General features: G+C 42.8%; 1 protein-coding gene across 1 annotated transcript in view; it reads left to right on the top strand.

Moving 5' to 3' along the window:
* The first annotated feature begins 10,792 nt into the window (after nt 1–10,792).
* The window catches only part of LOC109732056 (putative F-box/FBD/LRR-repeat protein At5g56810), a 114,978-nt gene continuing 112,805 nt past the window's right edge, over nt 10,793–12,965 (top strand). Inside the window, exon 1 of the mRNA XM_020291251.4 lies at nt 10,793–11,308. Coding sequence (XP_020146840.3) covers nt 10,793–11,308 — 516 coding nt within the window. The remainder of the gene's footprint in view (nt 11,309–12,965) is intronic.

A 12,965-nucleotide genomic window follows, 5' to 3' on the forward strand; every position in this document is an offset into this window, starting at 1 on the left:
CAATTGGTGATATAGTGTCTCTATTAGCAAGTTTAATAGTAACATCTATGTCTTCTATTTCTGCGGGTGCTATGTCATTCATAATTTCTTGATATAAGGTGTAAGGAATAGCACTCACACTAGCACCTATGTCACATAAACCATGATAACAGTGATCTCCTATTTTAACTGAGACAACGGGCATGCCAACAACAGGTCTATGTTTGTCCTTTTTATCAGGTTTGGCAATTCTAGCAGCTTCTGCGCAGAAGTAAATAACATGCTCATCCATATCTTCTTCCAAGAGATCTTTAACCATAGCAATACTAGGTTCTACTTTGATTTGTTCATCAGGTTTAGGTTTTCTAATATAGCTTTTGTTAACCACAGTTGAAACTTTAGCATGTCCCTTTATCCTAACAGGGAAAGGTGGTTTTTTAATAAAAGCAGTAGGAACAACTGGATCAACATTATAAAGTATAGTTTCTTCTTTAACTGGTACCGGTTCTTTAATTTCTTATTTAATAGGTGGGTGATATTTAAACCACTTCTTCTTTAGGGAGATAAACATGAGTAGCAAATGATTCACAAAAGGAGGCTACTATCTCAGAGTCAAGTCCATATTTAGTGCTAAACTTTTGGAAAGCACTGGTATTCATAAAAGATTTAACACAATCATACTTAAGTTTAATACCTGACTCTTTACCTTCGTCGAGTTCCCAATCTTCAGAGTTGCGTTTAATTCTTTCCAAAAGATCCCACCGGAATTCAATAGTCTTCTTCATGAAGGAACCAGTACAAGAAGTACCAAGCATGGTTTGATCATTACGAGAAAGCCGGGCATAAAAATTCTGTATAATAATTTCTCTTGAGAGCTCATGATTGGGGCATGAATATAACATTGACTTAAGCCTCCCCCAAGCTAGAGTGATACTTTCTCCTTCATGAGGCCAAAAATTATATATATAATTCCGATCATGATGAACTAGATGCATAGGATATTTTTTTGGTGAAACTCCAATTTCAATCGATTCCAATTCCATGATCCAATATCATCGCATAGCCTATACCATGCCAATGCTTTTCCCTTCAAAGATAAAGGTAAAACCTTCTTCATGACTTCATCTCCGGGTAGACCTGCAAGCTTAAACAATCCACAAATTTGTTCCACATATATCAAGTGCATATCAGGATGTTCGGTTCCATCTCCTGCATAAGGATTAGCTAGCAGTTGCTCTATTATACCCGAAGGAATTTCATATTCAATATTTTCAATAGGTGCAGTAGGTTGAGGGGTAGCTAATTGTGGTTCTGGTCGAGGTGAAGATACCCCGAACAAACCCCTCAAAGGATTGTTCTCCATAGTAACAAGTGACAATAAATTTCAGCACACTATATAAATGTTTCCTTACCAAATTCCACTTACCAAAGGCGCTTCACTCCCCGGCAACGGCGCCAGAAAATAGCCTTGATGACCCACAAGTATAAGGGATCAATTGTAGCTATTTTCGATAAGTAAGAGTGTCGAACCCAACGAGGAGCAGAAGGAAATGACAAGTGGTTTTCAGCAAGGTAATATCTGCAAGTGCTGAAATTGTAAGTAGCGGAGTAGTTTGATAGTAAGATAATTTCTAACGAGCAAGTAACGATAGTAGTAAAAAAGTGCAGCACGGTAGCCCAATCCTTTTGAGGCAAAGGACAGGCCAAAACGGTCTCTTATGATAAGCAAGCATTCTTGAGGGTACACGGGAGTTTCACCTAGTCACTTTCATCATGTTGGTTCGATTTGTGTTCGCTATTTTGATAATTTGATATGTGGGTGGACCGGTGCGTAGATGCTCTTCTTACTTGAACGAACCTCCTACTTATTATTAACCCACCCGCAAGCATCCGCAACTACGAGAAAAGTATTAAGAATAAATTCTAAGCATAGCATTAAACTTTTGGATCCAATCGGTCCCTTACGAAATAGCGCATAAACTGGGGTTTAAGCTTCTGTCACTCTCGCAACCCATCATCTAATTGCTACTCCACATTACATTCCCTTAGGCCCAAATATGGTGAAGTGTCATGTAGTCGACGTTCACATGACACCACTAAGGGAATTACAACATACATACTATCAAAATATCGAACACATACCAAATTCACATGATTACTTGCTACATGATTTCTCCCGTGACCTCAAGAACAAAAGTTACTACTCACAAGTGATAACCATGATCAAGATCAGAGGGGTATTAAATAGCATATTGGATCTGAACATATAATCTTCCACCAAATAAACCATATAGTAATCAACTACAAGATGTAATCAACATACTAGTCACCCACAGGTACCAATCTATAGTTCCGGTAAAAAGATTGAATACAAGAGATGAACTAGGGTTTGAGATGAGATGGTGCTGTTGAAGATGTTAATGGAGATTGCCCTCCCCAAGATGGGTGAGTTGTTGGTGATGATGAAGACGATGGTTTCCCCCTCCGAGAGGGAATTTCCCCCGGCGGAATCGCTCCGCCGGAGGGCAAAAGTGCTCCTGCCCAAGTTCCGCCTCGAGACGGCGGCGCTCCGTCCCAAAAGTCCTCTCCTTATTTTTTCTAGGTCAAAATGACCTATATACCAGACGATGGGCACCGGAGGTGGGCCTAGGTGAGCACAACCCACCAGGGCGCGCCTTGTTGGGTTGTGCCCAACTGGTGGGCCCCCTCTGGTAGTTATTTGCTCCAATATTCTTCATATATTTCATAAAAAATCTCCGTGGAGTTTCAGCTTGTTTGGAGTTGTGCAGAATAGATGGCCTGGCGTAGCTTTTCCAGCTCCAGATTTCCAGCTGCTGAAATTCTCCCTCTTTGTGTATACCTTGCATATTATGAGAGAAAAGGCATTAGAATTACTCCAAAAAGCATTATTATGGATAAAAACATCTTAAATAACAGTAGGAAAACATGATGCAAAATGGACGTATCAGCCGGCGTCCTCCGCCTTGGTTCGCTCGGCATGCGCGGTGTGTCGCCCTCTTGCGTTGTCAACGTCGTCAACAACCGAGAGGAACAAGGAGATGATTGTATGTGAAGAGGATGACAGTAGGGACCCACCAGTGTCATGGAAGTACGCAAGCAAGTGCCTCGTTATTACAAGCCCCAAAAAATGGCTCCTCCTAATGGTTGGACATCTGGGGCTCACGCCATTGTCAACATAGTCAATAAACGAGAGAATTACACAACGAGCGGCTGACACCAGGGACCAAGTAGGTCGCGTAGTTGTTATTTTTTTTTTTTGAGGAACAAGCAGTTCTTATTTATACTAATTTTGGCGACAGATCGGGGTAACAATGGGGCTGTGCAAGGGCTGTGGCCCGTCTAGCCAGGGTTTTATTTATGTTTACCACATCATGAGCCCAATTGTGTTTTTTTCTGCTGAAAATGGCTAGCCCGGTTCTACTTATTTTAAAGAAATACCCAAACGAGGCCTACTTGCTTTGTCAGCCCTGCTGGGCTGCAAATCTTTAAGGCGACGAGAGTTTCATTCGGTTTGCCTAGAAAATGGGCTAGCAGTAATGAGAAATGGGTTGTACATTTTTAAAACACATCAAACCGGGAATTAGTTTCAATTTTTTTCATTACAAGATTTTAAATTCCATTGATTTTTATGCATGGACAATTATATGGATTTTATATTCATATAAATTATTTTTCAAAAAATAGTTTGAACGTGACTCGATATTTCGGGATTAAAAATAGCTGACCGCATCGAAATATGAAAAATTTCGTATAATTTTTAACCGTGGTCACAATATGGGCTGTAATGCTTACAAAAAGAAGATGGGCTCCAAAAAAATCCTTAAGAATTAGCAAATGGGCTGTAAATTATTAGAAGTAATGGCAGATGGGATGTATGTTGTTTTCCAGAGATTTGAGACTGACTTGTGCGCCTACTATAGGTTGACGCGTACCCTCACCTAAAAAAGGTTGACGCACACGCAACGCCGTATCAACTTAGTCAACACACGAGAGCAGTGACTGTTGGATGTCCATCCTATGGCCGTCGTGCTTATTCAATCTCCGCTCTTCCTGCTCCATCCACTCAAACAAGCACCAGCAGGACTGCCTGCTCCCTCCTCCCGTGGCCGGCTGTGCTGCCGCGCAGGGCACACCGCCCCACCGTACTCCCATCGCTGGCCTAGCCATCCCACTACTCACCCACACCTGCTGTTATTCTCCGGCGAGGGCAGAAGAACCAGTAAACCCTTGTACTCCCCTCCGCGTGGGAAACAACTGTCGAGTCTTCTCTGGCTCTGTGTCGTTCCATTCCTAGGCCTCGCCGTCGTCCACCGCCCTGGTACTCTCGGTGCGGCATGGTCAACGTGGTCAACGAACGACATCCATCGGAAGTGGACTGTACGTGGAGAGGCTGACAGCTGGGTCCATGGCCGCACGCAAGGAAATGCCTCCTTATTACGCGCAAAATAATGATTCCTCCACCTAACAGCTGGGACCCACCACAAGGGCCTCTGTATTTTGCAAAAAAACGTTCCTCCCGCTGACAAGTCGGACCCACCAGTGAAAGTGCAACTATCCCTAGGTGGTTTCGGTAATTACTAACAACATATAGCTCATTGAACTAATGCTATTTCAAGATGATCATTTCAGAAAGTTCAATGATTGGCAATGCATGGATTAGGAATGTGGACCCCTCAAAATGCTAAGGACACATATTGGCCCAAGCTCAAGACTCTACATTTTCATTTTAGTGATCCAAGATCACATTGAGTCCATATGAAATGGCTTGCTTGCTCAAAATGCTTAGTGATATGCTCCAAAAGCCCTCAACCACTTTCTCGTATCCACATATGTCCCAAACCAAAAGTCAAACTCGGCCCTACCGAAATCATCTATCCGGCGCCACCGATTTCACTTGACATAGCCATTGCCAGAAACCCTAGTCATTTCGATCTCACCAAGATGGGATTGCAAACTTTTTGTTTCCCTTCATAACGTTTCGGTCCAACCGAGATGAGCGATCAGTCCCACCGAGTTCGCAATGCAAACTCTCTATTTCCCTTTCGTAGCGTTTCGGTCTCACCGAAATGAGCAATTCGGTCCCATCGAGTTTGCCTGACCAACTCTCTGTTTGCCTATTACAGAAATCGGTCCAACCGAGTTTATGTGATCGGTCTCACCGAGATTACGTCATGCCCTAACCCTAATGAAATCGGTCCCACCGAGTTGGCATGTCGGTCCCACCGAAAATCCTAATGTTCACATTTTGAACTAAATCGGTCCGACCGAGTTTCATGATTCGGTCCCACCGAGTTTGGTAAATTATGTGTAACGGTTAGATTTTGTGTGCAGACTATATATACCCCTCCACCCACTCTTCATTCATGGAGAGAGCCATCAGAACGTGCCAACACTTCCAACATACATTTTCTGAGAGAGAACCACCTACTCATGTGTTGAGACCAAGATATTCCATTCCAACCACAAGAATCTTGATCTCTAGCCTTCCCTAAGTTGCTTTCCACGCAAATCATCATTCCACCAAATCCAAATCAGTGAGAGAGAGTTGAGTGTTGGGGAGACTATCATTTGAAGCACAAGAGCAAGGAGTTCATCATCAACACACCATTTATTACCTTTTGGAGAGTGGTGTCTCCTAGATTGGTTAGGTGTCACTTGGGAGCCTCCGTCAAGATTGTGGAGTTAAACCAAGGAGTTTGTACGGGCAAGGAGATTGCCTACTTCGTGAAGATCTACCCTAGTGAGGAAAGTCCTTGTGGGCGATGGCTATGGTGGGATAGACAAGGTTGCTTCTTCGTGGACCCTTCGTGGGTGGAGCCCTCCGTGGACTCGTGCAACTGTTACCCTTCGTGGGTTGAAGTATCCATCAATGTGGATGTACGATAGCACCACCTATCGGAACCACGCCAAAAATCTCCGTGTCTACATTGCGTTTGCTCCCTCCAAAGTCCTCCCTTTACCTTCATGTGTAATGTTTTACATTCCGTTGCTAAACTCTTAGACTTGCATGTGTAGGTTGATTGCTTGACTTGATCTAAGTTGCTAAAATCTGCGAAGACTTAAAATTGGGAAAAGGATATATTTTTATTTGGTCAAGTAGTCTAATCACCCCCCTCTAGACATACTTTCGATCCTACAAGTGGTATCAGAGCTTTGGTCTCCATTTGTCTTGATCTCCATAGCTTTTGGTGATCATAGCCTTGGTTTCACAACCTAGGAGTGTATGGCGTCTAACGACGGAAATTACCGCCATAGAGGTCCTTACTTTGATGGTACTAATTTTGCTAGTTGGAAGCAGAAGATGAAAATGCATATTCTTGGACATAACCCCGCCGTTTGGGCTATTGTGTGTACTGGCTTGAAGGTGAATTCTTTGATAGGAGAGAACCAAACCGTGAAGCTAGCGCGGAAGAGTTGAAGATGCTGCAATACAATGCTCAAGCTTGCGATATCCTCTTCAACGGATTGTGCCCCGAAGAATTCAAGAAAATCAGCCGTCTTGAGAATGCAAAGGAAATTTGGGATACTTTGATTGATATGCACGAAGGTACCGACTCCGTCAAGGAATCCAAATTGGATGTCCTTCAAAGTCAGCTTGACAAGTTCAAAATGAAGGATGGTGAAGGTGTCGCTGAAATGTACTCTAGGCTTGCTCTCATCACAAATGAGATTGCCGGCGTAGGAAGTGAAGAGATGACTGATAGATTCATCATCAAGAAGATCCTAAGAGCCTTGGATGGAAAATATGATACCGTGTCTACATTGATCCAAATGATTCCCAATTACAAAGATCTCAAGCCAACGGAAGTCATTGGAAGAATTGTTGCTCATGAGATGTCACTCAAGGATAAGGAAGAGCTTCACAACAAGTCTAGTGGTGCTTACAAAGCCTCATGTGATGCTCCTACATCATCAAGTGAGAAACAAGCCTTCAATGAAGAATTAAGCCTAATGGTGAAGAACTTCAACAATTTCTACAAGAACAGAAGAAAGGAAAGAAGTTCCAAGTCAAGATCCTACAATGAAAAAAGATCTTCAAGTCGTGAGCGTAATTGCTACAACTGTGGAAGACCCGGACACTACTCCAATGAGTCTACGGCTCCCTACAAAAGAAGAGAAGATTCGCCCAAAAGGAGAAGTAGAAGAGAAGAATCACCTCCAAGAGAGAGGAGGAGTAGAGATGATCGTTATGAATGAAGAACATCACAGAGAAGCAAGGATTCAGAAAGGAAGGACAAGTCGTCAAGGAGCTACACAAAATGAAGACATCAAGCTCGTATTGGTGAATGGGTATCCGGCTCCGACTCTGACAATCACTCCGAGAGAAGTTATCACTCCGACTCCAAATATACTCAAGATGAAGGTGTTGTCGGTCTAGCACTTGTGTCAACCAACTCCTATGACATATTTGACTCACCTGATGAAGGAATTGGAAGATGCTTCATGCCTAAAGGCCCAAAGGTATCACACCCCGAGTATGTTGATTTCAATAGTGATGAAGATGATTTGCTAGGTGATGATGATTTACTTGTTGACAACTCTAGTGATGAAAACTATGATGAACTTGCTATTAATCATGCTAATCAAGATAAAACGAATGATGATGATAAGAAGGAGATTGAGCGTCTAACTAAAGAGCTAAACACTCTTAAATTAGCTCATGAAACTATCTTGGAAGATCATTGAGAACTTTTAAAGACTCATGAGAAGCTACGCTTTGAAAAGCTCAACCTTGAGCAAGAGCATGGGTTCTTAAAAGCAATCAATGATGATCTTCGCAAGAAAAGTTCTTCTTACATTGCCAAGCGTTTACTCTTGTCTACTTACATGCCACAAGTTAAATCTAGCAACAAGACTAAGAAAGATTCTTCCTCTAGTAGTAACAGCAATCATGTTAAATCCAATGTTGTTGCCTCTCGTAGTTCTCTTGATTCCACTAATGTCTCTCTTAGCCAAGTTACACTTGAGAAAGAAAATAGCTTATTGAAGGGAATTATAGAGAAAAGTGTTTACAAGAGCCTTGCTGGAAGTAAGCAATTTGAGGAAATTGTACGCAAGCAAGGAAGGCACCGGAAGAATCAAGGTGTTGGTTTTGAATGAAAGTTCAATGCCAATGGAGTTGAGTGGGAAGAAGATCAATACCCCAAGACGAAGTTTGTTCCTCAACAAGAGAAGTATGATCCTACTTCTTTCCAAGGGACACAAGCTCAAGACGATCTTCCACCACAGGACCACAAGCAAAAGGGCAAGGACAAGCTTCAAGAGGAGATTAATGCATTTGAAGAAGCTCCTAAGGCCTTGGTCAAGTGGGTTCCCAAGACTACATCAAGTTCTACTTCATCAAGTACGACTACAACTCTAAGGATTCCCATCAAGATGATGTGGATCCCGAAGAAGAAGAACTAGAGAGTTCTTGAGGGTGACTCCGCCAACATACTTCACTCATATCATCTTGGCGAGGACAAGTGCAAACAACTTCCACATCTTGCACTAGTTCAAGGAGTCACAAACCCTCTTCTTGGTAAGACAAGGGACAAGGTAACTTAATGCTTTCATGGACATCATCTTGTGTGAACATTATTGTATGTCTATGGATATCCTTGTTTGTTCCTTGTGGGACTAACCCGTGTAGGTATTGAAAGTTCAACTCACTCCAATGTATTGCTCCAAATGATCTACATCAATATTGAGCATCCACATCTTCGACATCTACATGAAGTCAACATCAACAAACCCAAGGTTAGTTCATCCCTCTTAGGGGGGATATCACATCTAGGGGGAGCTTTACTCTAAATATTGAGCTAAAGCAACTCTAATGGTGTGAACACAACAATGCTTTATGTAGAAGTGGTAACCCTGCTGCGCGAAAATGGGATATGCATTTGAATTGTGCTTAAACGATGAGTATGACCTATGATCAAATGTTCTCATTTGACTCCTAAGTCAATATACTCATATATAGATGACCTAGTCATCGCCAATTGCTTGATAGATGCTAGAGTGTTTGTGCATGCTTTGTCACATATTTCATTTGCCATTTTATTGTGTGAGCATGTTGGCTGCATATTTTACTCATTCGAGGACATCCATTTGTTTCTTTTCTTTTGCCAAATGGATGGACAAGAATGCCTAAGAACCTCCTCTAGCTATCTATGCTTTTCTCGTCTCAAACTCTATTCATGCTACATCACAAAGTTTGATCAAGTTAGATTCGAACCACTCTGTGTGAGGAGCACTCGGAGTCCCCGATTCGTCATAGACTTAAGCTTCCAAAACTTCTCTGTGCATTTCGGTCTGACCGATCCATCCACTTCGGTCAAACCGAGTTCACTGAGTTGATCTAGGTTTTCAATCTCGGTGCAACCCATTAGAACTTTTCGGTCACACCGAGTTGCAGTAACCGCTTGCGATTCTGCATCTCGGTGCTTGGAACAACGAACAGGGTCAGGATATATATACCGACCGGTTGAATTTTGGAAATTTCTCCAAAACCCTTCATCCCGCGCGTGTCCTGCTCTGCCGCCTCAGGTCTCTGGATCGTCTCCTCGTCGCATGTGACCTCCTGCCGCTGGTTTCCATTGCCGTCAACGGATTTCAACGCCGCCGTTGCCGCCATAGCGAACTCACCGCCGAACTAGGGTATGAGTTCGACTTTGTTTGCTAATTCCTTACTCCGATTCTTAGCACAATGCAATGACATGTTCTTTACCACGTATGAAATAAATCTACCCAGAGAAAACATCCCTTAGATTAGGTTTGATTCGAAAATTTAGGGTTAGGTTTCTGCCGAACTCATCTCGGACCGACCGAGTTGTGGAAATCGGTCTAACCGATTTGGCTTAGGCCATTGCACTTGCACTTTTCGGTCTGATCGAAAGTTGCAAATTGCTGTGACCGAGTTCGACTCTCTGTGAAACCCTAGCAATCTCGGAGCCACCGAACTGTGTCTCGGTCTGACCGGTTTCACTAGTTTAGACTCCAAAAGTTGCTTCGGTGTCACCGAGTTTAAGAAATCGGTAGCTCTGAAATGCTTTTTGTGGAAATATAAAACTAAGTTTTTGACTCATTTGTTTTGCAAAACCTCTGCACTTTGTGATGCTCATCCACTCTACCTCATCTATATCTATTCACAGGGTCTGCTGTCAGTTTGCTTTTCAAATATGTCTAACCAGAGTGATAGCCAGAACAAATCAGAAGATCAAGTAAACTTGAGTGAGGGCACTAGTCCCTCTAGCAGTTATGATGAGGGCGGCAGGAGCACTCCAAGAAATTTACCCAAGGCAGCCACTAGATCAAGGAAGAAGAGAACCTCAGACTCTGTGGATGAGGACTATGTGGCCACTGAGGAAGAAGTAAGCTCCAAGAAGAAAGTGCTGAAGAAGGAATATGGAACAGCTGCTGCAACAAAACCTGGATTGCACAAGAAGGCACCTGCCAAGAGAATTCATATGTCAAAAGCAAGAGCCTCCACTCAGGAAACCATGGAGTTCACACTTGAACCAAAGGAGGCTAGTGAAGGCAAGAAGAGGAAGGAGAGGGTCAATAAGACCACTGCTAGAGTTATTGGAAGATCCTCTATGATGAGGGATCCAGCAGAAGAGGAAGAGGAAGAGGATGTTGCACCAGCACCCAAGTCCCAAAAGCTGATGGGGGATGCTATTAAGTCTGGGGCTACCCCTTCAAAGCCCAAGACTGCCCCAAAGCTATTGCTCAAGCTCAAAAGACTTCAAAGCCCAAGAGGAGCACTAGGAACATTCCAGCTGCGGAGAAGAACAAGGCCCCAGTGCCTGAGATGGAAGAAGAAGATGCTGAAGCCCAAGTGCTAAGGAAACTTAAACCAAAGATTACAGATCATGATGACAGCCATCCAGTGGCAGAAGACATGAACATCTGGAAGGATGCAGGTCTAAGACTTTGGAGACAAAGTGACCCTTATGCGGTGAGGAGGAAGACTGTTGTGGACTACAGGTTCCACACCAAAGAGAAACAAGATTTCTATGAAACCATTCTGCTGGACAAGAAGCCTATAGTTTGTGACATGAAGTGGGCTGACTGGGAGTACATTGATGAGAATGAAGATTATTTCCCAGGTGTACATGAGAGCTTCAGAGCATGTGGTGTTGACGAGTTTGTGGGTCAAGAGCTGACCAAATGGAATGATGAACTCATCATGCAATTCTACTCTACAACTCATTTTTATCCAGATGGTAGAATTGTCTGGATGTTTGAGGGTACAAGGTACCAGTCAACTGTTGAGGAGTGGGCAAAGTTGATAAATGCCCCTGAAGAGCATGAAGATGACTTGGATGTCTATGCCAAGAAGAAGAAAGACCACAACTCTATGGCCAACATGTACAAAGAAAGATCCCAGACAAAGCTTTGGAAACACATAAGCTTGGATGTGTACATTACTTGTTGTCTGGTCTAGCTACAATCAACACTATATTGAGGCATACATTGTTGCCCAAATCTGGAGATCACAAGATGATCAGAGGCCATTCAATCAACTTGCTGCAGATATTTGATGTGCCTCGGAAATTCAAGGTCATGAGCCTGATTGTTCAAACAATCAAGAGGATAGCTGCTGATCAGAAGAGATCTTATGGGTATGCTCCACACATTCAGGTGCCCATCAACTCCAAGATGGGCACAGGCACTTATTTGTTGGACAAGGAGCATTTACCTTTGAGACTAGAATTTGAGGACAACACTGTTGTGATGAATGAGGATGATCCCACATCTGTGCAAGCATAAGAAAAGATAGAGAAGGCAAAGGCTGAGAAAGCTGCAAGGATGCCAAGTGTTGAGGAGGCATCTCAAGTATTTCTAAAGTCAAAACAAGATCAACTTGCTTATCTGATTCAAGAAACTTTGAGGATTGAGAAGGGCTTGGCCACCCTGACTCAAAATCAGGAGAGCTTGGAGAGGATCATTGAGACCAAATTCTATGATCTTGATCTTAAAGTGATAGAGATGCAGACAGTCGTTGAGCAGCTCTAGGAGGAAGCAAAGGAGAGGAAAGGGCAAGCTACCACAGATGCTTTTCAGAGAGTGCCTAGCGGTCAGAGGTCTGCTGCAGTGCCCATGGCTGACACTAGAGCAACTACTTCAGCACCAGCAGCAACAACTTCAGTGCCACCTCCAGTTGCCACTCCACCAGCTCCAACAACGTCTACAGATGCTTTCGTCCTTGGAGTCCTCTCTACACCACCTCTGGAAGATCAAGCCTAGAGAGACGCATACCACTATGCATTTCCAAACATTTTGGTAACTTGTTGCCAAAGGGGGGGAAATGTATAGATCTTAGGCTTCGAGAGAGAGTGTTTTTTGCTTCTTTGTCACTCTTGCTATTTGGTTGATACTTTTGTGTGTGCTCGTCTAATACTCTTTATGTCTGTGTGTGAGATACGTGTATGATCATGTGTTTGATCATATTCTACTTTAATGCTTGTTTGGATGATATTATCTTTTATATATGATCATTCACTTTGCTTGGTGATGAGTGCATGTTTTTAATTTCTATCATTTTGAGCGCTCCACCAAGATGTATGTGACATGGAAGAGTAACCCATGATCCTAATTGATTGTGCATTTGCATTCAAAAGCAAATTTTAAATAATGCACAAATTTAGGGGGGGCTCTTGCTTATCACATACTTCTCAAAGAGACGATGTATTTCAATCTTATAACTTTTTGTCGAAGCTTTGATCTATATGTTGTCATCAATTACCAAAAAGGGGGAGATTGAAAGTGCAACTATCCCTAGGTGGTTTTGGTAATTACTAACAACACATAGCTCATTGAACTAATGCTATTTCAAGATGATCATTTCAGAAAGTTCAATGATTGGCATGGCATGGATTAGGAATGTGGACCCCTCAAAATGCTAAGGACACATATTGGCTCAAGCTCAAGACTCTACATTTTCGTTTTAGTGATCCAAGATCACACTGAGTCCATAGCAA

The sequence above is a fragment of the Aegilops tauschii genome, chromosome 6, assembly GCF_002575655.3.
Source record: "Aegilops tauschii subsp. strangulata cultivar AL8/78 chromosome 6, Aet v6.0, whole genome shotgun sequence".
Lineage (NCBI taxonomy): Eukaryota > Viridiplantae > Streptophyta > Magnoliopsida > Poales > Poaceae > Aegilops > Aegilops tauschii.